Source organism: Cebus imitator, unplaced genomic scaffold, assembly GCF_001604975.1.
Source record: "Cebus imitator isolate Cc_AM_T3 unplaced genomic scaffold, Cebus_imitator-1.0 Scaffold702, whole genome shotgun sequence".
Classification (NCBI taxonomy): domain Eukaryota; kingdom Metazoa; phylum Chordata; class Mammalia; order Primates; family Cebidae; genus Cebus; species Cebus imitator.
The window spans coordinates 37,585-60,749 of record NW_016108017.1 but is presented as its reverse complement, the minus strand read 5'-3'; the positions used below and the strand labels follow the sequence as shown (position 1 = coordinate 60,749).

Genomic DNA, 23,165 nt, shown 5'->3' with positions numbered 1-23,165 from the left:
TTGTGTATGCGGAGCCAGGTGAGACCTAACACTCTGTATGGTTTTTGAAGGAGCTTTTAATTCACAATCATTTCAAGCCTCTGCAGGAGACCTCCTTGTTCAAATTAAAGACAGCACTCAGCAGAAGGAGCAGGCTGGGCTCAGTGTCATTGTCAACGGGCCGCCAATCAGTGTGTGGCACTGCCGCTCCGCCCACCATGTCCAGTTGCCTCACCTCACTCTTGGAGCTCTGAGGCAGGGAGGAGCTGAGGCCGTGGGAAAACCTGCAGGCAGCAGAGCTGGAGCGGAGACTTGAGCTCCTGGAAGAGCACAAAGTGATGAGACCTGGGGATGCCCAGAGGACTGAGAGGGCGAGACACGCTCTGGGTGTCTGTGCGAGAAGCCTCAGTCCATCCCTACCCAGGATGTGGCCAGTCTACCAACCTTGGTGTTGACATTGTGCTTATTCGACTCATCTGCCGTCAAGTAGTTGTTTTCACTGACAGTTTTCTTGTAGGACTTTTTAAAAATATACTTTTAACGGTTCTGTTGAGATATAATTCACTTTTTTCATTTAAAGCCTACAGTTGGGCTGGGCATGGTGGCTCTCGCCTGTAATTTCACCACTTTGGGAGGCTGAGGAGGGCGGATCACTTGAGGTCAGGAGTTTGAGAACAGCCTGACCAACATGGTGAAACCTCGTCTCTCTCTCTCTTTTTTTTTTTTTAAACACTGAACCCCCCCTTATTTATTTATTTATTTATAATTTATTTTGAAATTTTTTACTCGTCTGTACGACAAATATAAAAATTAGTCAGGAGTGGTGGCACATACCTGTAACCCCAGCTACTCAGGAGGCTGAGGCAGGAGAATCACTTGAACCTCAGAGGCAGAGGCTGCAGTGAGCTGAGATTGCCCATTGCACTCCAGTCTGGGTGACAGAGCAAGACTCTATTGCAAAAAAAAAAAAAAAAAGAAGTCTGCATTTGAGTAGTTTTAGTGTATCTACAGAGTTGTGCAGCCATCACCGCAATCTAATTCTAGAACATTTTCATTCACTAAAAACAAACCCCACACCCAGTTGTTGAGAAACATTAAGTTTCCCCTGCCTCCATGGCTCCCCTGTGGAGGATACCTTTTAGTTTGTAATTAGAGATTGGTGGATAACAGCTGCCTACCTGGTATATTCCTGAGTTATGTGTATATGTAGAACACCTGTGTATTAATGAGAATCACCAAAGAGCAAATAGATATGTGGATGAATCTCTGCTCAGGGCCTTCCATCTGGAGAGCTGTCAGCCCCGCAGGCTCTCAGGCTGTTGGTCCCCAGGATAGATCCACTCTGTTGTGCTATCTGGGTATCTGTCTCTCAGTGCCTTCAGCTGCCTGGGTGGGGGTCTCCCGACGGAGCTGGTTCTCGGTACCCAGTCACTCCATATTCCCTGTCCTTAGGGCCACTAATCTGTTTTCTGTCTCTGTAGGGTTGTCTACTCTAGACATTTGTATGAATGAAATCATACAACATATTGCCTTTTATGACTGTCTTCTTTCACTTAGCATAATGTTGTCAAGGTTATGGCTTTTATTTTATTTGCATAATTTATGGATGCCACCAAACCCATCTGTGTACTGGTTTCCATCCATTCTTCCCGCATGCCATGTAGTGAGCCCTCTCGTGCAGAAAGCCCAGGCATCGTTCATCTGACAAATGTTTCCTTTTGTAAAACTTTGCTTGTGCCTCCAGTCTACAAATCCACCTTCTGGAGGAAGCTCATTAGTCAAACACTGTGGCTCATTTTTCTGCCTTCACGTCTGCCATCTTGGCTTTACTCTCTCCTTGTCTAACCTTCTCCAATCTGAATTTCAGGTTCTCTCATGCTGAATGCTTCAAATACAAAAATTAGGAGTGGTAGCACACGCCTGTAATCTCAGCTACTAGGGAGGCTGAGACAGGAGAATCACTTGAACCTGGGAGATGGAGGTTGCAGCGAGCTGAGATCACGCCAGTGCACTTGTTTTGCCACAGCAAAAACAAGAATGAAAACAACTGCTTGGCTGTTTTCAGGTCATGGGTGCCATGTGGCTCCTTATTAAAGCAGACGTGATATTGTATGGCGTCATGGTCTCTCTCCCTCCATCCTCGTCTCGGCCAGTCCTTCCTCGGTCTCCATCTGTGCCCACTCAGCCTACTTTGTTCCTTGTCATTGTCCCACCTCTGCTAGGCTTCCTGCATCTCCTTCATGGAAGTACTGCGCTGTCCAGTCTGTTTGAAAATGGCAAGCACATTTTTCTTAAATAATTTGCTTCCATTTTCTGTACTCTATACATTTCAGATGTTTGCTCTCATGCTGAGTCTTTTTGGTAAAATTCCATTCCCTTGGTACCATAGTTTCTTTTTTTATCTGTCCTCATCCTTGAATCCTCATCCAGATTTGCCCAGACCTTGTGTTCACCCACGGTTTCCAAATTTCCTCTGGCCCATCACCGTCTACCTGGGTACAAGCGGAGCAGGGTGCTCAGGCCCACAGCTAGAGGCCACGGGATTTGCGCAGGTCTCTGGCCAGGCGCCAGCATCCAGCAGGTGCTTGTCTGAGGTGGTTCCATGCAGTGGACAGAACTCTCCACTTCCCACTCATCGTCCCTGCTTCCCCACTCTGAAGACAGGGCCACACAGTGCAGTCCTGCAAGGTTTGGGTGACTAGCATGCAGTGTCCCACATTCAGCTCCTTCTATTTAAGACTCCATGGCTTAGAAGATGTGGAGTCACTGCCTACAAACGGAAGAAGGACAGAGAAGCAAAGGAGTGTGGAGGTGAAGGGTCAGGAGAATGGCTGCCATGGAAGCAGGACCCAGGCGGGACAGCAAGGGCTTCCCATTGGCTGAGTGACACCAGGCTTCCATCTCTGGTTTAGTGGGAGGGGTGAGGCCTCTGCCCTACCCCAGGTTGGCGGGCTGTGCTCATCTGGTGAGTCACCAATGGTCCCCTGGGTCCTGTGGTTCATGGATATTCTTCCCAGATTCTAGCGCTAGCTTGACCATTATGCTTCGTTTTCTAGGTTGTTGAGACTCTTCTATGTTTCTGTGAGACTTTAGAGGCTCCTCCCCTGGTGCCATCAGAAATCCCAGTTCTGCTGTTTAAGCTCACATATTTATAGATGACATATCTAGGGATCTTTACTTTCCTTAAAACAAACTTGGACCATGGAAGGGTCATCTTTTAATGGCATATTAGAATGTGGAGAAATTGTATTGTGGGGAGAAGATGGATGCAGTCTTTTAGGGTGTGTTACTATTACTTTGTTGAATTTTGTAACATCATAAACGCAGGGGGAATGGTTAGTTGGCTTCTCGCTGATGTATGGCAGGGTCACCAAGCACTGGCCTTCCTACATGACCGGTTGATTTTTGAGTCCTCGGAGACCTGAGCACAGTTCCTCTCTTTCAATCCCTCCAGGGTTCCAACAAAGTGAATGAAGCTCTTCTGCAAAGAATAAACAGTGCCAAAAAAATCCACTTGGTTCCATGTCACCTCAGGGACAAGTTTGTCCTGCGCTTTGCCATCTGCTCTCGCACCGTGGAATCTGCCCACGTGCAGGTGGCCTGGGAGCACATCAAAGAGATGGCGGCTGATGTGCTGCAAGCAGAGATGGAGTAGAAGCAAAGCCAGCTGCAGGTAGGCCGCCCTGGGCTCATTTTCTGCCGGTGTCCTTGTCCCCCGGCAAGTGTCCTCCTGGAGTGCAGGCCCAGCTACAGGCCCAGCCCGGCCACTCCATGCTGCCAAGCTGCACTTCCTCCACCTTAAAATAAGGAAGAGAAAACCATCTTCATTCTGGAGAAGTAGAAGGAATGATACATTGTAATAATTCTTTTAAAACTTAGATTTTTTTTACTTTTTATTCTCTTACATCAATCTCTATAATATCCCTTCAGATTTTTTCAAACAGCATTTGTTGAGATAACTTACTATCGTAATAAGCTTATATAAGAAACTGGTGACCTTTAGAGAACTAATGAAAGCAATAAAAAGGGAATTTATTGTGACTCATGGTTTGCCGTCCAAATTCTTGATGGTTTAAAGAAAGGATATGTTTCAACTACCAGGCTTCTTGCAGTTGTGAGGGATTTATCTTTCACAGGTAAACCCTGCAGACAGCACACAGTTAATTTGTAAAAACAAACAAAAAAACAAAGCACACGTTTTAAACAAACGCAGTGTTGGCAACATGGAGGGTGTTCAAGACTGCCTCTGTGGGAACCCAGACAACCTTAGAAGCTTCTTCATTAGGTTATCTTAAGAATGTCATCCCATTGGAGTATGTCTACCTTTTTCTGTTTGTCTTTTTTTTGTTGTTTGTTTTTTTGTTTTATCTTTGTGTCCCATTTGGTAGATGAATCTGTGATCCCTCCTTAGCACCTGCTTCTCTTTCTCTCTCCCCTCTTCCTTTCACAATTTTCCACTCATTATAAGCCATGGGGGATTTAGAATCTGTGTGTCAGGTAATGCATTTCCCAATTGCCTACGACTTTATCTTCTTTGCTGTTGATTTTAATTGTGAATATCTGAAAAACTATAGTGCTCAACACATCATAAGTTGGAAATCATGTTTCGTGTATGTGAGAGACTTGTCCATGGCTCCTGAAAGGTGAGGCCAGAGAGCTACCTTCTCAGTCAAAATGTGCCCTGAGAACCAGGTCCTTTTCCTGGTGCAACCAAGGCCATCCCCCACTTGTAAGCTGAGAGAGGCCTGAGGTCTGAGGAAGAACTCCTGACCCAGAGCAACTCCAAAGTGATATCGCGTGCATCTCTGGAAGGTAGTGGGGAGAGGCTTATATGTTGAAGTTATTCCGCTGCTCTCAGCATAAGTCTATGTGGGGGAGGGAAAGTGCCACTGTAAGATCTATACAGAACAAATCCCTATCAGGGAAATGCTACTGACTCGCATCTCTGCAACCTCATGTTCACATCTATCTCATAAGCATGTATCATATCAGGATCTTATTGGCATATGCCCAGAAGAACATATGTGGAGAGTGTAGCTCTGAAAATTTATCCGAAACAAAGGTGTGTTTCTGATAGGAGTCACAGTTCCTCTGGAATCATTATATTTGCTGTAGATTCAAAAGGTAAAAATGAAATTTAATTTTTTAAAAAATACATGATACAGTAGTAAATTTTAATGCATGTATGTTGTTTTGGACAGATTAATTAGAACAATAAAAATCTTAATACCTTGATTTTACTTGTACTTCTTTGAGGTAATTACATCATATTCATGTGGTCCTAGTTCTGAGAGAAGGTAGGAACTATTGTTATTTTACAGAGGGTTGAAAATTAGGCAGAGATTCTAGTTGACACTCATATAATTTTCATCAGAGAAGGCCAGATTGGCAGTAAAAATTCCTTTATTTAAGTTCAGACTCTCTGGCACTGTACAATTGTCTCTGTTTCACTGGAAAAATGATATATTCCTTCTTTATATTCAAATAAGAAGTACATACAATTCTTATTCTTACTTATTTTAATGTAGTCATATGTTCATGCTATTTTTTTCCCTGTAGGAATCAAAGTTGAAGAGAGATATATCTGAAAACTGGAATAAGAAGCAAATAAACATCATCCTGGCTTCGTGGAAACAAGTCTGTATGTGGCTTCCCATGTCTTTCTCCAAAGTTATCCAGAGGGTTGTGATTTTTGTCTGCGTAGTGTCTCATCAACAAAAAATATTATTTGCTATATAAAAAGTCAACCTTAGTGTCTATAGCTTTTATTCATTATTTGGCTGTAATTTTTGTTGAGTAAAACATCATAGATTGTCATGTTCTTGCAGCCATCAGAAGTGGCAGGAAAGCCTCACTGATATGTTTTCCAAGGCAATCTATGTTCTTGCAACTTGAAATTATATCTGTGGTCTTTAAATTGTCTTTTGTCATGTGGCTAAATGCTTAATAAACAATTCAAGTGAAATGCTAATTGTGTCAGATGATCATCTTGTTCTGTGCTGTGTCAAATTTATTCTTGTGATACAGACATTCCCTCCGAAGTAGACAAAGATACTGCAACCTTGGGATGTATTTAAACTGCATTCATTTATTCAACAAATGTTCTCTGAGTGCCTCATTTATGTCAGGCACCGTTCTGGATACATTAACAATACACAAGTTTTACTTGGAGATGAGTTCATCTGTGGAAATAAAATTAGAACCAAGAGACACCTGAGGCAAGGAGATCGAGGTCTCTGCTGTGATGGGAAGGACTCTATGGCTTTCTGGGCCTTGATTTTCTGGTCTGACCAGTCTGTCCTATAGTATCATGATTGGTAAGGAACTGAGGAGTGCTTCTGTAAACAAACAAATTCCAACAAGGATGTGGTATCTACTCAATCTCACTTTAAGTTCGCTGTGTGTATTGGGAACCATTTTGCTTTTAGAAACGTGTTTTAATCCCAAGATTAGTTCTTGTCCTTTGAAGACCATAAAACTATCAAAGGCACCCTCAGAAAGGGTCCATGCGTTATTAATAAGTATATTTGAATTTCAAAGACCTATAATATCTATGTGAACATAAGTGAATGATATGATCTGCTGTTCGGAAATCTGGAAATATGTCAGATGCCAAGTAGTTCCCCATCTAATTTGGTCAGGTCATTTGTTCTCTACCCAACAGCAAATAAGACCTCACCTCCATCATGATGTGGGGAACAAGGCTGTGTTTTCGGGGCCCACCAGGGGCCACCCTTGTTAGGAACAGTGGAGCATGGAGCACTCAGCTTCTTGAGTTGAGGCTGGGATGTCTAAATTTTATAAGCTTCTTTTTCAGCCCTTGAGTTAAGATTGCTGCAAGGGCTCCAATGGGAGCCACTAACATAATTGATATCAGCTCTCTGCTTTTGTGGGCTCATCCAGCCCCATCCACAAATATACTTTGGAAAGATGGCTGAGACCTGATTGGAGGGAGGAGACTGGATGGCAGGGGCAACAGGGATGCTGTACAGAAGAAGGGTAGGAGACCAGCAAGTGACTGAAGGTTTCCTCCCTCTGAACTGGCTGGATCCTTTTGATGGAGAGCCTAAGACCTCAGCTTAGACAGAGACACAACAGAGAGGAAAGCTTGTCTGATTTCTTGCTCGTTTCTAGATAACTCATGGCAGTTCACCCCACCTCCTGACTTCTCCATAAAGTGGTTCTCAGATTCAAATCCCCCAGCCCTAGAAACAGGAAAAAGTACTTCCTCTATTAACCGTCTATAGAATGGAGGCTACTGGATTCATGAATCATGAATAAAAGCCAATTTCATCTGTAAATTTGTCATAATTTTGTCTTTTGACACAGGGAGAACACCACCTCCCCCTCATCAGCTCTGTTTATGACAGTGATGCCAGAGGTAGCCTCTTCACATTCCTTTATGATTCATTCAGTGTAGCCAATGACTATTTTTTACTAAAATTGTGCACTTGGTTCACCCTGGCCCACACAGCTTACGCCTCTGCTGGCGGGCTGGAACACCATCCCCTCAATCCTGGTTCTTTTTTCTTCCTTACCACTGAGACAGGGAGCTGAGAGGTTTGGAAGTCAGTGGGAATCCACATACAGGGAATCCCACAGAGAAAGAACTGGATTTAGATTGGGCTGGTTTCCATCTGAGATTTGTCCTGTTGGATTTCCTATCTCCTCAACCCCAACTGCCTCCTACACACACCAACACACACATCTCCAGAATGTAACTCTCCTGGCTGACAGGGAGGCACATTATTTAGGGCCATATTATCCCCTCTGCTCAAAAACAAATGAGCTCACTGAAGTGTACACTGGCATTTATCTGAGACCATGTTTATAGAATTCATGAATATGGAAATGAGCAGCCATCTCCCAGAATCCCTCCCATCAAGAGAACTGGCACTGTTTGCTGTAGGTGAAAATCTCTTCCCTTGAAGGCTCAACAACTTCTACTCAGAAGAAGAAAGAACAGCATATTCTTTCTCATATGTGCACACACGCACACACATGCACACGCTGGCACGCGCGCACACACACACACACACACACAGTATATACCACCAGTCTGTGGTCTTGGAAGCAAAGTTTAGTAACTGAATAGCTCAAGCACTAAACTCTTCCATATTATGCTAATGTATTACAATACTATCCTAATATGTCTCATTTGTCAAAGATGGAAAAGTCTTGATATGGCATAAGGGTTTGAATCCCAGTAAAAGTATTAACGGTAACAATAAAAATAACATAGCAACACGGTTTCTGTTGAATGCCTGCCACATGCGACTGCTTTGATAATTTAAGAATTATATCTTATGTTTATTATAATCCTTATACGTAATGGCTTCATGGGTAAGAAAAGTTTATTCCTGTTTTACACCTGATGGGGAGACTACAGTTCAGAGAGAGTGCAGAAGTGAGTTACACTTTTGCCAACCAGGCCAGAAGATAAAACCACTGGATTGGGAAATGCTTTTGTATCAAAAGTAGAACGTGAAGTGGCTAGTGTTACTTGTTGGAAAAAAGTTAACTTTGGCAAGCACACATGTAATTCAGTATCTGAGCAATATTTTTAGGAGGGTAAAGGAGTGGTTTATGTGAATTCTCCAAAATGCCATCATGAAAATTTTGATGATGAAAATCATCAAAAATAGCTAATTACCTGTCTTAGCCTGTCTAGAGCTGCTATAATAAAGTACCATATGCTGAGTGGCTCATAAACAACATAAATTTATTTCTCACAGTCCTAGAGGCTGGAAGTCAGAGTGTCAGCATGGTTGAATTCTGGTGAGGGCTCTTTTCCAGGTTGCCATCCTTTCTTTGCATCCTTAGGTGGTGGAAAGAGGGCTAATAAGTTCTCTGGGTCTTATTTTATTATTCTATTTTATTTTTTATTTTTTGGAGTCAGAGTCTTGCTCTATCCCCCAGGCTGGGGTGCAGTTGTACAATCTCATCTCACTGCAGCCTCCATTTCGCAGGTTCAAGTGATTCTCAGGCCTCAGTCTCCCGAGAAGCTGGGATTACAGGTGCCCGTCACCACACCTGGCTAATTTTTGTATTTTTAGTAGAGACAGGGTTTCGCCATGTTGGCCAGGCTGGTCTTGAACTTCTGACTTCAAGTGATCTGCCTGCCTTGGCCTCCCAAAGCGCTGGGATTACAGGTGTGAGCCACCATGCCTAGCCTCTGGAGTCTCTTTACAAGGGTACTTGCCAATCTTATCCATGAGGACTCAACTCTCATGACCTAATCACTTCACAAAGGCCCCACCCCTTAAAACCATCATATTGGGCTTAGGATTTCAGCATACAAATTTTGGGGGGGACATAAACTTTCCATCCCTAACATTACCCAAGTTAGTATCTATATGGTCATTTCTAAATAGAAATGTATTTAGAAATTTCTAAATAGCCAATGAGCATACAACTGACTTGGCCTTGATATAACTGTTTTATTTTCATTCTACATGACATACTTTGGGTAATTATAAAATAATTTAAAAATAGTTGATAAATTATGGAATTAGAATAAAAGCATCTTCCATGATTAAGCCATGAAATGAATTAGGAGCTGCTGCTTTCAGTGCAACCTCTTCTATTTTTTAAAGTGCATTATCCAACTCCTTTTTATTTTGTGAAGACTTCAAAAACCTTAAAAAGATCTTGAAATTGTGCCTTGCATTTCTTTAAATCTTGTGTTTAAACAACATGTGCTGCTAGTCGCTAGTCATTTTCTCTATCCCCTGCACCAGACCCTCTCTTTCTCAGGAAAGGCTATCCAGGGGACCCGGCTAGTCAAGGAGATACAAGAGGAAGGTTAGGAGGCTTTCTGGGAAACATTTTCTTTTTCCAGAGAGAAGTGTTCAGAGGGAAAAGGTCCTTTCTCCGTTTGGCTCCATCTTTCTGTTTTGAATTGGGTCGTGTGAGGCTGCCTAGCTTGGGCTGTGAGGGCATCTCTCGACAATGAAGTGACGAGCCCGGGTGGGAAAATCCACAGGCGAGAAGGTGGCTGAAAGGGGATGGTCCTTCATGACTGAATCACCAGGCCCACATTTCCTGCCAACCTCCAGACTTCGTGTTCTGTGATCTGATACCATTATTTACTGCGGAGGCCACTGTGAGTGGCTACTCTGTTAACTTGTGTCTGAAAACCCAATTCACTAAATTAAAATCCAGCACTTTTCTTTTGAAACCTGACTCCAGAACAAAGTGGAAGGTAATGATGGAGTGCTTTTCAAAATTTCAGGGAGGTGTCCCTACACAGCAGAGAGCTGTCTAAAGGATGTAGTTGTTGGCTGAGGGGAGATCTGAGCTGCCGGATTCAGAGAACAGGTGTCCTCTCTATTATTTTATCTTAAACATGCATGTCATTTTGCATGCTACTCTGTGTGGTTCTTTCAGCCAGGGAACACTGCTGAGCACCCGCTCACGTGCAGTGTGGAATGCAAACTGCAGGGTGCTAGGGTGGCAGTGAGACGTGCTGGGCCTGAATTCAAGAGGGGGCACAGCCTCAGGCCTCGTCAGGCTGGGGTGGCTTGGAGTAACGACATCTTAATCGCTGACCTAAGCAGACCCGCTCCTCTCCCGCCGCCCGCTCCCCGCCTGCAGCACAGAAGGCGCGCGGCTGGCTATCCCGGGTGGGCGCAGGTGAACCATGCTTCGCTCTCCTGGGTGGATGCAGAAGGGCCACGCTTTGCTCTCCCAGGTGAGCCACAGCTCACTCTCCCGTTGAGTGCAGGTGAGCCGCGCTCTACGGGAATCCTTGGAATCTTCAATTTCCATCGCCTCCTTGTATTTATTTGAAAAGACTTTTAAAAATGAAGCGTATGCACAATGCAACGCAGACAATTGACCACTTTACGTACACCACCGCTGCCGGCTCCTTCAGCGGAGCACCTGCAATAAGCGTTTATTGAACACCACAGGTCGGAGCTGGGGCCCAGGTGGTGGTGCCCGGGCCCAGGTGGTGGTGCCCGGGCCCAGGTGGTGGTGCCCGGGCCCAGGTGGTGGTGCCCGGGCCCAGGTGGTGGTGCCCGGGCCCAGGTGGTGGTGCCCGGGCCCAGGTGCCACGCCCACGCCCCGCGCCCCTCGCGCCGCACGCACGCACGCACGCACGCACGCACGCACGCACGCACGCACGCACGCACGGCGCGAGCCCGATGGCGTCAGCAACGCGCAGGCGCACGTCGGTCCCCGCGCTTTTCGGAGGCTGACGGCGTCCTCCACGGGCCGCAGGTAGGACGCCGTGACGGGAGGTGGGGCAGGGGCCCTGCTGACCCTTGTGGAGCATCAGTGTTAGGCGCGGGGGCGAGGCGGGCGGGTGCCTCTGGAATGTTGAGGGGTCGCGCGGCTGGGGCTTCGTGGGAGGCCGCGGGCGGCGGGAGTCAGACAGTGGCTGTGCCCTCAGCGCCCTTCTGTTTCGCTTCTGTGTTAGGGGAGGGTGGCTTGCCCGCCAGCCCGGAACCAGACTCACCCATGATTAGGAAGGAGGGTCCTGGCGCGGACGGCGGCTTTCTTTGGCAGGGCCTGTCCGGGGGCGGGGCCGCTTGCCGCCGGCATTTACCGGGGCCGGCGGGGCTCTGGGCGCCCACAGCGGGGGTCAGCCAGCTCCACTGTGTCCAGCGCAAGCTCTTAACCTCTGTGATGAGAAAGAAGGGCTCATACCTTTGAGGGGTCATTGTGAGAAATCAGAAGCAGCCGTATTTTGTAGAGTGTTTTCTAAGTGCTGAGACCTGTGTCGAGTGCTTTGCAGAATTAAAAGACCTTGTCAGCTCTGTAACATTGCTGCGCTTCTTTTATAAGTGAAAACCGGCAGAAAGACAGTAAGAGATTTTCCTACAGTCACTGCTGGCAGATGATAGAGCCAGGATCTGAACGCAGGCAGCCTGGCTCCAGACCCTGTGCTCTTAACTCCTGTTTTGCATCAACAATAGAGTCCTATGAAAGGCCTGTGCGGTGCTTGGTACTGACTAGGCACTCTGTCAGTATTTTAGTAGCTGTTATTGTAAAGGACGGTGTATTCTAGGTACTAAGACAGTCTAAATGTAGTAGAAAACAATTCCTACCTGGAGAAGCCAACTATCTAGGAAGAGAGATAATCACATTATTAAAATAATCAGAACATTGGCAAAATAAAGAAGATTGAAATGCAGTTCATATGACAGTGCTAATTAATCGTACTTTTTAGATCTAGGAAAGGCCATTAAGGTTAAATTGACTTGAAGATGGTAAGCAAGACAATGGTTGTGTCACTGATCAGTGATGGCCAGTTTTTGGTTATCCATATTTGCTATTTAAATGATTGAATTGAAAAGAAGTAAGACTTGGAAGATGAATATGGAAGGAAAAGGTGAAGGTGGAAAGGAGAAGGGCGTTTATTCTGACAACAGTGACTAGAACTCTGAGGTATTGTAGAAATCCCAGGGTAACAGATGATAAAGTGGAATGAAGCCATGGAGAGGAAGAGAATGATAATACTAATTGTGAAAGTTTGTGTCAAGTGTTTTCCGAGTTACCTTTCTTTCAGTTTCTCATTTCCAGTATTGTATAAATGAGTTTAAAAGTCAAAATGGTATACTGAAAAGAGGGATGAACTGCTTGACAGGGGAGGTCAGATCTAGTTTTGACTCTAGCCTATCTAGCTTTACAGCTTCAAATAAATTACAGTGTCTTTAATTTAAAACTCTGGATCTTAAGTTTTTAAACAAAGATTTATGAACACCTACTTACAATGTGACAAATTATTTGTAAGGCATGGGAGATAAATGCTGTATTAAACATGGCTGTTGCACGAAAAGAACCTATTGATTATTAAGTTGTACTTACAAGTAATTTGGAAGGCAAAATTTCAAATACTTGAGCCTAAAAAGTAGGGTTTCTTAGTTTTCACTTAATTGAAATACTGTTAGGAAACTAAGAAAAGTTTTAATACAATTTTCTTGTGGATATGTAAGTAAATTCAATATATTTAGCAATGTGATACAGCAACAGTTCTGTTTAAATGTAACAGTGCGAAGAAAGTTATGCGAATAACTTGACAGAAGAAATCTAAAGTAATCTAAAAATCATTTTACTAGTAGGTTAGGTTTTTTCATTTATAGTAACAGTTTCACTTTTTAATACTTATGTGAAATTAGGAAACAGATATTCTAGGCCGCTTTGTTTTGGGTGCTTATTCATGAATAAGTTATTAAAACCATTTAAACATGCCGTAGTTCAAATTTGTGATCCAGGCTGTTCAATCTGTGACCTAGGATAGCAGCATCAAGGAGCATTGTGTACATGAAGAAGTGCACAGTACCTAGAGTGAAACTGCTCGTGTTCGATTTCTGGTATCATTCGTAACTGGCTGTGTGATCTCAAGTAAGTTATTTAACTCTCTCAGCCTCAGTTTCTACATTTGTGTGATAGGGATAAAGATAGTTTTCAGATTATTTTCATATTCATTACTTGATTTGATAATCCCAAATAACCAGCTGGGTGCAGTGGCTCACGCCTGTAATCCCAGCACTTTGGGAGGCCAAGGTGGGTGGATTACCTGAGGTCAGGAGTTTGAGACCAGCCTGACGAACATGGTGAAACCCTGTCTCTACTGAAATACAAAACTTAGCTGGATGTGGTGGTGGGTGCCTTTAATCCCAGCTACTTGGGAGGCTGGGGCAGGAGAATCACCTGAACCCGGGAGGCAGAGGTTGCAGTGAGCCGAGATAGCACTACTGCCCTCCAGCCTGGGTGACAGAGTGCGACTCCATCTCAACAACAATAAAAAAGAAAACTGAAGACCCTTCAGTGATAGTAAAAGGCTCACTTAAGCTCATTCACCTAGTTTCTTTTACAGATCAGAGTTAAACCTCTTGTTTGTTTTGTTTTGCTTTATGTGTCTATAGTTCCATTGTTTTTCTTTTTCTTATCAATTTTAAATCCTTTTCATCTAAACTTTATGAATGCCTTCCCTCTTCACAGGTAAAATTATTATATAACTAAAACAATTTTACTTATAAAAATTATTATTTAATGAAGTCCTTAATTTTTAAGACTTGATATTGATAGGTCTTGAATACTTGAAATCTATGGTTAGCTAGATATTTCTCTTAAAAGCTGTACTTATAAATCTACCTTATAAATAAAAAGTCCAGTGTACTACCTTCCTTCAGATTAGCAGAGATTTTTAAAACTATGTTTAAAGTATTATATCTTTGTTTTCTTCATACTGATTATCATTTTTGTTGTTTGTTATAGAACCTGTAAAATGCAGACCTCCAGCTCTAGATCTGTACACCTGAGTGAATGGCAGAAGAATTACTTTGCAATTACATCTGGCATATGTGCAGGACAGAAGGCAGATGCATACCGTGCACAGATATTACGCATTCAGTATGCATGGGCAAACTCTGAGATCTCCCAGGTCTGTGCTACCAAACTGTTCAAAAAATATGCAGAGAAATATTCTGCAATTATTGATTCTGACAATGTTGAATCTGGCTTGAATAATTATGCAGAAAACATTTTCACTTTAGCAGGGTCTCAACAAACAGATAGTGACAAATGGCAGTCTGGATTGTCAATAAATAATGTTTTCAAAATGAGTAGTGTACAGAAGATGATGCAAGCTGGCAAAAAATTCCGAGACTCTCTGTTGGAACCTGCTCATGCATCAGTGGTAATCCATAAGGAGGCCACTGTCTTTGGTCTTCCTAAATTTAGTGTTTGTGGTAGTTCTCAAGAGAGTGACCAACTGCCTAACTCAGCTCATGATCGAGATAGGACCCAAGACTTCCCAGAGAGCAATCCTTTGAAACTCCTTCAGAGTGCCCAGCCACCTGTGGTGACTAATACTGCTAAGATTTGTCCTACATTCTCAGCACCTGTAGGTGAGTCAGCCACTGCAAAATTCCATGCCACCCCATTGTTTGGAAATGTCAAAAAGGAAAATCACAGCTCTCCAAAAGAAAGTGTAGGACTTAATATGTTTTTATCTAATCAGTCTTGTTTTCCTTCTGCCTCTGAAAATCTGCAAAGAAAGTCTTTTTATGGTTCTAGTACCATTGATGCACTTTCCAATCCAGTACTGAATAAGGCTTATAGTAAAACAGAAGATAATGGCCCAAAGGAGGATAGCAGCCTGCCTACTTTTAAAACTGCAAAAGAACAATTATGGGTAGATCAGCAAAAAAAGTACCACCAACCTCAGCGTGCATCAGGGTCTTCATATGGTGGTATAAAAAAGTCTCTAGGAGCTAGTAGATCTCGAGGAATACTTGGAAAGTTTGTTCCTCCTATACCCAAGCAAGATGGGGGAGAGCAGAATGGAGGAATGCAGTATAAGCCTTATGGGGCAGGACCTACAGAACCAGCACATCCAGTCGATGAGCGTCTGAAGAACTTGGAGCCAAAGATGATTGAACTTATTATGAATGAGATTATGGATCATGGACCTCCAGTAAATTGGGAAGATATTGCAGGGGTAGAATTTGCTAAAGCCACCATAAAGGAAATAGTCGTGTGGCCCATGTTGAGGCCGGACATCTTTACTGGTTTAAGGGGACCCCCTAAAGGAATTTTGCTCTTTGGTCCTCCTGGGACTGGTAAAACTCTGATTGGCAAGTGCATTGCTAGTCAGTCTGGGGCAACATTCTTTAGCATCTCTGCTTCATCCTTAACTTCTAAATGGGTAGGCGAGGGGGAGAAAATGGTCCGTGCATTGTTTGCTGTTGCAAGGTGTCAGCAGCCATCTGTGATATTTATTGATGAAATTGATTCCCTATTATCTCAACGGGGAGACGGTGAGCATGAATCTTCTAGAAGGATAAAAACAGAATTTTTAGTTCAATTAGATGGAGCAACAACATCTTCGGAAGATCGTATCCTAGTGGTGGGAGCAACAAATCGGCCACAAGAAATTGATGAGGCTGCCCGAAGAAGATTGGTGAAAAGGCTTTATATTCCCCTCCCAGAAGCTTCAGCCAGGAAACAAATAGTAATTAATCTAATGTCCAAAGAGCAGTGTTGCCTCCGTGAAGACGAAATTGAACAGATTGTACAGCTGTCTGATGGGTTTTCAGGAGCAGACATGACACAGCTTTGCAGAGAGGCTTCTCTTGGTCCTATTCGCAGTTTACAAACTGCTGACATTGCTACCATAACACCAGATCAAGTTCGGCCAATAGCTTATATTGATTTTGAAAATGCTTTTAGAACTGTGCGACCTAGTGTTTCTCCAAAAGATTTAGAGCTTTATGAAAACTGGAACAAAACTTTTGGTTGTGGAAAGTAAATGGGATACTTGGAATTAAAAGGGCATCTCTGTAGTACAGTCTTTTTTATTTTTTAGCATAGAAAGCTGGGGATGTGTTGTTTTTTTTTTTTTAGAAAATATTCTAAATTGTACTTCAAATGATAGCTCAGATTTTACAACTAACTGAAAGCATATGTTAATATAAGTTTTGTTTTCCATTTATTACCTGACGTGTAAGCCTGTCTAAACTGAGAATGAACTTGTTTCTAAGAAGTCTTTCTTTTGAAGTTATATAACATGCAGAATGAGCTCAAATTAATTTTTTTAGTTGAACATTACATATAAAGTTATATCTGATTAATACCCATCTTTTATTGAAGAGTGTTCCTTCTGATGGCCATGTAATTCTTAATGTTGGCTAGTATAATGGTTTACATTTGGAACAGAGCATTGCTTAGTGTTATTTCAGCAGATTTAAGATCTCACTAAAAGCTAAAGTGCCAGTTTTTACTTTATTCTGCCAATTTGTTACCTCTTACGGTTTTTCATTTTTATCAGGACTAACTTTTCAGAAATAGCAAGGTATGATCTAGTATTACAGATATGTTCACAGAACTGAAAGGATAATTAAGGGTGTTGGTTATTTTCAGGGAAGTGTGTGATACTTAACATTTATGTTTTATTTGACACTACAGCCTGTAATACTGCTTTCTTTCAAAAATCAGTGTTTTCAGATTTTTATACCAGACCCATTGTGTTTTATGAAATGTGCATTACAGAAACATGAGAAAATAGATAAGTAAAGAATAAAAATCACTGTTATCCTACCACTTTGCGGGACACACTATTAATATTTAAGCACACATTCTTCCAGAGGTTTTGTTTTATACAGCAGTAGGATTGTATAATGTATTCTCTTTTGTAGCCTACTCTCTAAAGCGTGTCTTCACTTTCCATGTTAACATAAATGTCCTGTTATGATTGCCTAGGATTCCATGGATGGACTATAATTGAGTCATCTGGTAGAGGGCATATAGGGCAGAACATTAGGTTGTTCATCTTTTGTTTATTGTAAAGGAACTATGTGGGGTGCCATTTAGTGATCTTTTTTAAAAGTATAAATTTCTTGAGTAATTCTTGGATTAAAGAATATGCACTTTTGAAAGCTTTTGGCCTGTTTTCTAAATTGTTCTCTTGAAAAGTAGTTCCTGTAAAACTCCATCTGCACTGAATCAGAGGGACTATACTGTGGCAGCATTGGGCAGTAGGCAATTTTGGTATTTATTGGCATTCTTTTTGCATGTATTCAAAAAACTGAAGATACTGAAGGTAGAGCAATGAAAGACAGACAAATATGCTTGGTCTCATGGAGGTTACATTTAAGTTTGAATGTTTTCTTTTGTGAACAGTGCAACTTGAAATGTCCAATCAAAACACTTTTAGTTGCTGAATTTAGACAGTTTGTGTATATATATAGTTTAAATTTTTTCTTGGTTTGCTTTCTGTTTTTATGTTAAAGGATTGTTGTTGCAATTTTTAGTTGTTTCCTTTGTAATGTGTGGCTGTCTTTCATTAGAATTTGTTTTATGTTTTGTTTTTGAGACAGTCTTGCTGTGTTGTCTAGGCTCGAGTGCAGTGATGTGATCTTGGCTCACTGCATCCTTTGCCTTCTGGGTTCCAGTGATTCTTTCTTGTGCCTCAGCCTCCTGTGTAGCTGAGACCACAGCTGTACACCACCACACGTGGCTAATTTTTATATTTTTAATAGAGATGTGGTTTTGCCATGTTGCTTAGGTTGGTCTTGAACTCCTGGCCTCAAACTTGATCTACCTACCTCAGCCCCCTGAAGTGCTGGGATTACAGGTGTGAGCCACCACACCTGGGGTTTTTATTTGAATTTGGATGTTAAACTTCTTGTCTTTAGTTCTTAGTTATATCTTGTAACATCTTAAAACATTTTGCAATATTCATTACTGTCTTTGTCCCTTTCTATTTCTATATAAACAGCCCTATAACCTTGGGTTTTTTGGTATTGATGTCAAGGAATTCTCTAGTTTTTCTTTCTTGGTATTTAATTACATATCAGTCCTGCCCTCTTGGGTCTTACATTTACTATGGCTATTTAGATTTATCAGCATTTGCCCTGTAGGTGTTAATGTTTTGTTTAGCTCTGTAATTTGCCCTTAATATTTATTGTCAGTTTTTTCCAGTTACATCTTCTGCCATCTCTGACTTTAAGCTCCCTTGATCACCAACCACAGGGCCATTTGTTTCTATGGAGTTTAGAAAGTGTGACAAGGAGAGAAAGTCTAGTTGGTTTAGCTCATCTTGGATTAGTCAGAGCCCATGTTACACATGCTCAAGAAGTGGCCCCTCTTGAACTAAAGTCTACTCTGTTAAATAGGAATCTAAACCTGAAAAGAATAGTCAGGATATTTTAAAGCTGGAAAGAAAATTTGAGTTAGGGAGTCAACTGTTGTTTCTATGTTATACTACAGAAAAGCGTTCTTTGTCTCAGCACTGTGATTTTGAGTCTCCTGAAGTAGATGGGCAGGAAGCTTACTAAAACTTTTAAGATTTCTTATTCTTGCCAAATATGATTGTCTTGATTGAATATAATCTTGGATTAAATTCTCTCTAGTGTGGTACTGCACTGTCTTTAACCATTGTTTCAGAAACATGAATGCTACCCGGATATTTAATGTCTTTAAAAATTATATATCCTTAGTAGAAATACACGTTTACCAAACATTTCACTTGGTTGTGATATTAATGCTAATAGTTTTGACAGGAGTATGGACGAGTATGGTGACTTATTCTAATTTATAATTTCAGGCCTTCTTAAATCTTTTTGACATCTGATAATTTATGGTCCTTTTGATATGTATTCATTCCGTGGTAAATTTCTAATTTTTCTGAAATTTTAACTCATTTTCTCAATTCTAAAATATCAAGTCTGCTTTTACTATTGACAACTGGTCTTGATAGAGTCATAGTCTAAAGATCACGGGCTGTTGAGCCAAATAGACCTGTTGAATTCTGGCTGTCATTTACTGGTGATTGTTGGTTACTTAATTGTTCAGTTTCAGTTTTAAAGTGAGAGTAGTTTATATTTGTCTTGTCGGAGAGTGAGGATTAAATGTAAAATACAGATTTAAAAGGCCTGGTTCATGTTTTATGATTGTGCATCTTCTTTGAATCTGCCTTGATTTTGCCCTTGTTGTGAAGGATCTTTTCAACTTTTTCGTGTGATCGTCCTAGCTCATTCTGCTTAGTGTTAGTGGGATTTGTATCATATTATTAGAGATCATATGCCATCTATCTTAAGTTTTGTGGAAAAATTCTAATTCCAAAGAAATATCTCTTAGTTATGTTTCTCTTTTTCTACACTTTAGAACTTTTTAATAGGTCTGCCCCAGATTATTATTTTTCTCTATTCATGCTTGTATGTTATTTATTGTTCTCCATTGTTACTCTCCAGTGTTAAAGGGACACTTTACAACCCACCTTTAGGGATCTGATTAAAAGAAAAATTCTATCTAAGTCCATGGCAAAAGGACAGGTCAAATAAAGATAACATCTTTTAACTTCCTTCTTATATTCCAAGTTCTTGACCTCAGTTCAGGAGCTGGTATTGAGGGAGCATCTGCAGCACATTTTTTTTTTTCTTCTTCTTTTTTATTTCTTCCCTCTCCCTTCCCCTGGAGCACATTTTAAACAGTGTAAGCAGGTGGGGCTATCTTGAAGGTTTGCCCCAGCAGCCTGGGTGAATGAAAGGAGTCTTGGGAGAAAAAATGAGATGTAGTCACCACTTTTAACACTTGCCCTTAAAAAATACTTTTACAACACAGTTTATAATGGAAAGAGCATTAAAATGGGCATTAGAAAACTGCCAGTGATTCTAACCTTAGACAGTCTGTGTGAACTCCCTAAGATCTGTGTTTTTTTTTTTTTTTTTAAGTGATAAAAGTGAGGGAATTGTACTGGACAGTCCTTAATTGACACATCCAGATTTCTGTTATTGCTTAACCAAAAATTTATGAATTTCAGAATTGCTTACAGAGTATCAGGTGCTGGGTACTGAGAGGTACAAAACAAAGTCTAGCCATATAAGGGCTAACTTTTAAGTATTACTAATTTGGCTCATTACAAAAAAAAAAAATGGGAAAACATGAAGAGAGGGCTTTATTAAGGAGTTAAGTCAGCATAATGGACCACTTAATATATAATAAATCACTTAATAAAAGGGAAAAAGAAAAATTAGGAAGTCCACATAAGGTGGCGTTTTATAAAGGCAGCATGCTGTGGTTAAGGACACTTGGGTCATGGATGTTTTGTGACAGCTGTGCTCAGGCATCTCAACAAGCAGCAGTGTGCCTGCTGACCAGTAGGGCCTGCCATGGCCCATGAAGCCTAGCTGTTAGACCTCTCTTCCATTTCTGCTCAGAAATGTAGAGATGACAGGGGAAAATATAGGCAAGTCCCAGGTTCCTTGGATATGGCCAGGGCAAGCACTCAAACACTACAACCTGTGCAGTCAGAGCAGAGCAGAGCCTTGTTTCCTTCTTTACTCCTTGTCTCCTACTTTGCTTGTCTTCACCCACTGTCCTGGACTGTCAGGCCCTGGTTCTCATCCCTATGTGTGACGAAGCCATGCTGTCCCAGAGAGAGACAGAACCGCTTGGTAGTCCCATGCTTTAGTGTCAGAGTTGCACCTTACCTTTGTATCCAAGAAATGCATGCAGCTCACCTTTCCCTTAAAAGGCTTCTAGGAAAATACTACCCCAGCTTTTTCTTTCCCTAGAAGAATATATTAGCTTAATAAGAAAAGGTATGGTATCAAACTTTCCATTTAAAATAGTAGCCTAAGCCACAAATTTACCTTTCCTGCCCATATGTGCCAAATAGTCATTGAAATGAAGAAATATACGCTAAAATCCAATGTGATGTTGGAAAAGAGAGAAGGATACCATTTCAAATATGACAGGTATTTCTGGAGGTTACAGAGCAAATGGTATTAGGTTGTTGGAATCCCTGAGCTAAATAATGGCTGTGAACACGCCAGCTGAGATTGATTATCTCTGCAGTGCCTGGGCTGTATCCCTAGCTTAGGCAGCAAAATAGGCTGTGGGCCAGTGGTCTGGTATCTGAAAGGATTGCCAAGACAAGTCTTGCAGACCGCAGGCCCATGAGCCACTGGGAAGTGGATTTCCCTAAATCTGGGAGCCATTTACAGTCACCTGGCTTTTATGGGCCCTGCAGCCTGAGAAGTGAGTCAGGGTGGCAGGTACTTCTGGTTGCCACGTTAGACAGAAGCACAAGTATTTGATGAAGCAGTGGAACTTAATGTAACTACTGTCTCACTTCGTAACATTTTACCTACTTCCACATTTTTCTAAGGGTTGACCCCTTTTCCTACAGTTTCTCTATATCCTTGCCACTGACACATGCAGGCTTATGCCAAGACATAGAGGTCATGCTCACACCACAGTTAACACATCTCTCTCTGTCAGTGGCTGAGCAGTATGAAAGACAATTGCTAAGAAAGCTTTCCTCTCAGCATACTGATCACTTTTAAAGTATAAGTTAGCAATACTTCCTCATGTAAAAATCTTCCAACAGATTCCCGTCGAAGTACAAATAAAATACAATTTCATTCCTAGAGCCAAATATAATTTCTCTTTAGTCTCCTTTCTTTCTTTGCTTCATCCCCCTGGATGTTAAGGTGAACAAACATGTTTCCCATATAGAAAGTATGGTAGGCCGAATTCTGAAGACGTTCCTCCAAGAGACCCATCCTCTGCTTATTCAATCAAATCTAGGCCCTGCTGAGAAGGGACCTTGCAGAGGTAATGTGGTTACAGACCTTTAGATAGGGAGGTTATCTTGAATTATTTGTGTAGGGCCAATCTAATTTCGTAAGTACTTAAAAGCAGAGAATGTTCTCTGGCTGGTTAGAGAAAAGAAAGGCTGAAGAGGCAGAAGAAAGATGTGGCAGAGAGGATGTCCACGATTCCAAGCATGAGAAGGATTTGCTCTGCAGTTGCAGCTCCGTGATGCAGAAGCCCATGCGCAAGGGCTAGAGAGAAGCCTCCAGATAACAGCCAACACAAAGCAGAGATGTCAGTCCTACAGCTGCACGGAAGTGAATTCTCAGCAACCTAAATGAGCCAGAAAGCCTCCCCAAGAGATTCCAGATGAGAGTCCAGGTCAGCGGACACCTTGATTTCAGTCTTTAGAACCCGGAGCAGAGAAACCAGTAGAGCCTCCCAGACTTCTGATACACAAACTGTGGGTTCTAAGCTGGTAAGTTTATGGTAGTTTGTTATCACGGCAATGTGGGGTGGGAACATTACACTGTTCTTTGAGTTTGGAAAGCTCTTCCTTACAGCTTCTTCAAGTTGGTAAAATATAATTTCTCCAGCAAGGCCTTCTATGACCACTGTGAGATAGCCTCCACTAACTTCCAACACATGCATGTCTATTACTATCATATTTTCCTATGTTTTTTATTGGTAGCTGTTACTGACTGAAAATACTTTTGCTGTGGTTAAGGACACGGGCCATTGGTGTTTTGTGACAGCTGGGCTCAGTCATCTCAACGAGCAGCAGTGTCCCTGCTGACCCAAAGGGCCTGCCACAGCAAGTGAAGCCTAGCTGTTAGAGCTCTCTTCAGGTTAGTAAAATATGATTTCTCCAGCACGGCCTTCTGTGACCACTGTTTGTGAGAGAGCCTCCACTAACTTCCAACACATGCATGTCTTTGTCTCTAATCCTATGTCACACCCATTAGAAGGTTCTTTCCCGCCAGGAACTTTATATTGACCTCTGAAAAACCCAACTTTGTGAGACACACACAGAGAAGCAGCATTGAGACTGAGTGGAGCTGTAAAAAGTCTTGATCCCAGAAAACATGGTAGCCACCAAATTAAAATAGCTCTTGTATTAGTGTATTGTTGCATAA

The 23,165-nt window shown here is 42.0% G+C and overlaps 2 protein-coding genes and 1 long non-coding RNA gene across 15 annotated transcripts in view; all 3 read left to right on the top strand.

Annotated features, from left to right (window-relative positions):
• DDC (dopa decarboxylase) overlaps window positions 1–6,342 on the top strand; it is a 102,551-nt gene extending 96,209 nt beyond the window's left edge. Inside the window, exons 14-15 of one of the 3 annotated variants that reach the window (XM_017518735.2) lie at window positions 3,434–3,652; window positions 5,539–6,342. In XM_017518735.2, the coding sequence (XP_017374224.1) occupies window positions 3,434–3,634 (201 nt within the window). In that variant the 3' untranslated portion in view covers window positions 3,635–3,652; window positions 5,539–6,342. The remainder of the gene's footprint in view (window positions 1–3,433; window positions 3,653–5,538) is intronic. The other 2 variants (XM_017518734.2, XM_017518736.2) reach the window with 2 other exon arrangements.
• Window positions 6,343–11,116: 4,774 nt separating this feature from the next.
• On the top strand, window positions 11,117–17,370 carry FIGNL1 (fidgetin like 1). 10 transcript variants are annotated; one of them, XM_037734991.1, is made up of 4 exons: window positions 11,117–11,202; window positions 13,221–13,329; window positions 14,206–14,371; window positions 14,487–17,370. In XM_037734991.1, the coding sequence occupies exon 4, from the start codon at window positions 14,549–14,551 to the stop codon at window positions 16,238–16,240; it is 1,692 nt and encodes a 563-aa protein (XP_037590919.1). In that variant the 5' UTR covers window positions 11,117–11,202; window positions 13,221–13,329; window positions 14,206–14,371; window positions 14,487–14,548; the 3' UTR covers window positions 16,241–17,370. The 10 variants fall into 10 exon arrangements, with proteins under 10 accessions (XP_037590919.1, XP_017374239.1, XP_037590918.1 ...); XM_017518750.2 differs by having other exon boundaries at window positions 14,206–17,370; XM_017518749.2 differs by lacking the exon at window positions 11,117–11,202 and adding an exon at window positions 11,773–11,917 and having other exon boundaries at window positions 13,200–13,329; window positions 14,206–17,370.
• A 609-nt stretch (window positions 17,371–17,979) lies between these two features.
• The window catches only part of LOC119469546, a 6,748-nt gene continuing 1,562 nt past the window's right edge, over window positions 17,980–23,165 (top strand). The window contains exons 1-2 of one of the 2 annotated variants that reach the window (XR_005198371.1): window positions 17,980–22,507; window positions 22,721–22,877. This is a non-coding gene — a long non-coding RNA (uncharacterized LOC119469546). Of the gene's footprint in view, window positions 22,878–23,165 lie in introns of both variants that reach the window. The other variant, XR_005198370.1, reaches the window with a different exon arrangement.

Excerpts from the sequence above, each read along its gene's own strand:
- FIGNL1 (XM_017518750.2), top strand. The coding sequence starts at position 14,216 with ATGCAGACCTCCAGCTCTAGATCTGTACACCTGAGTGAATGGCAGAAG.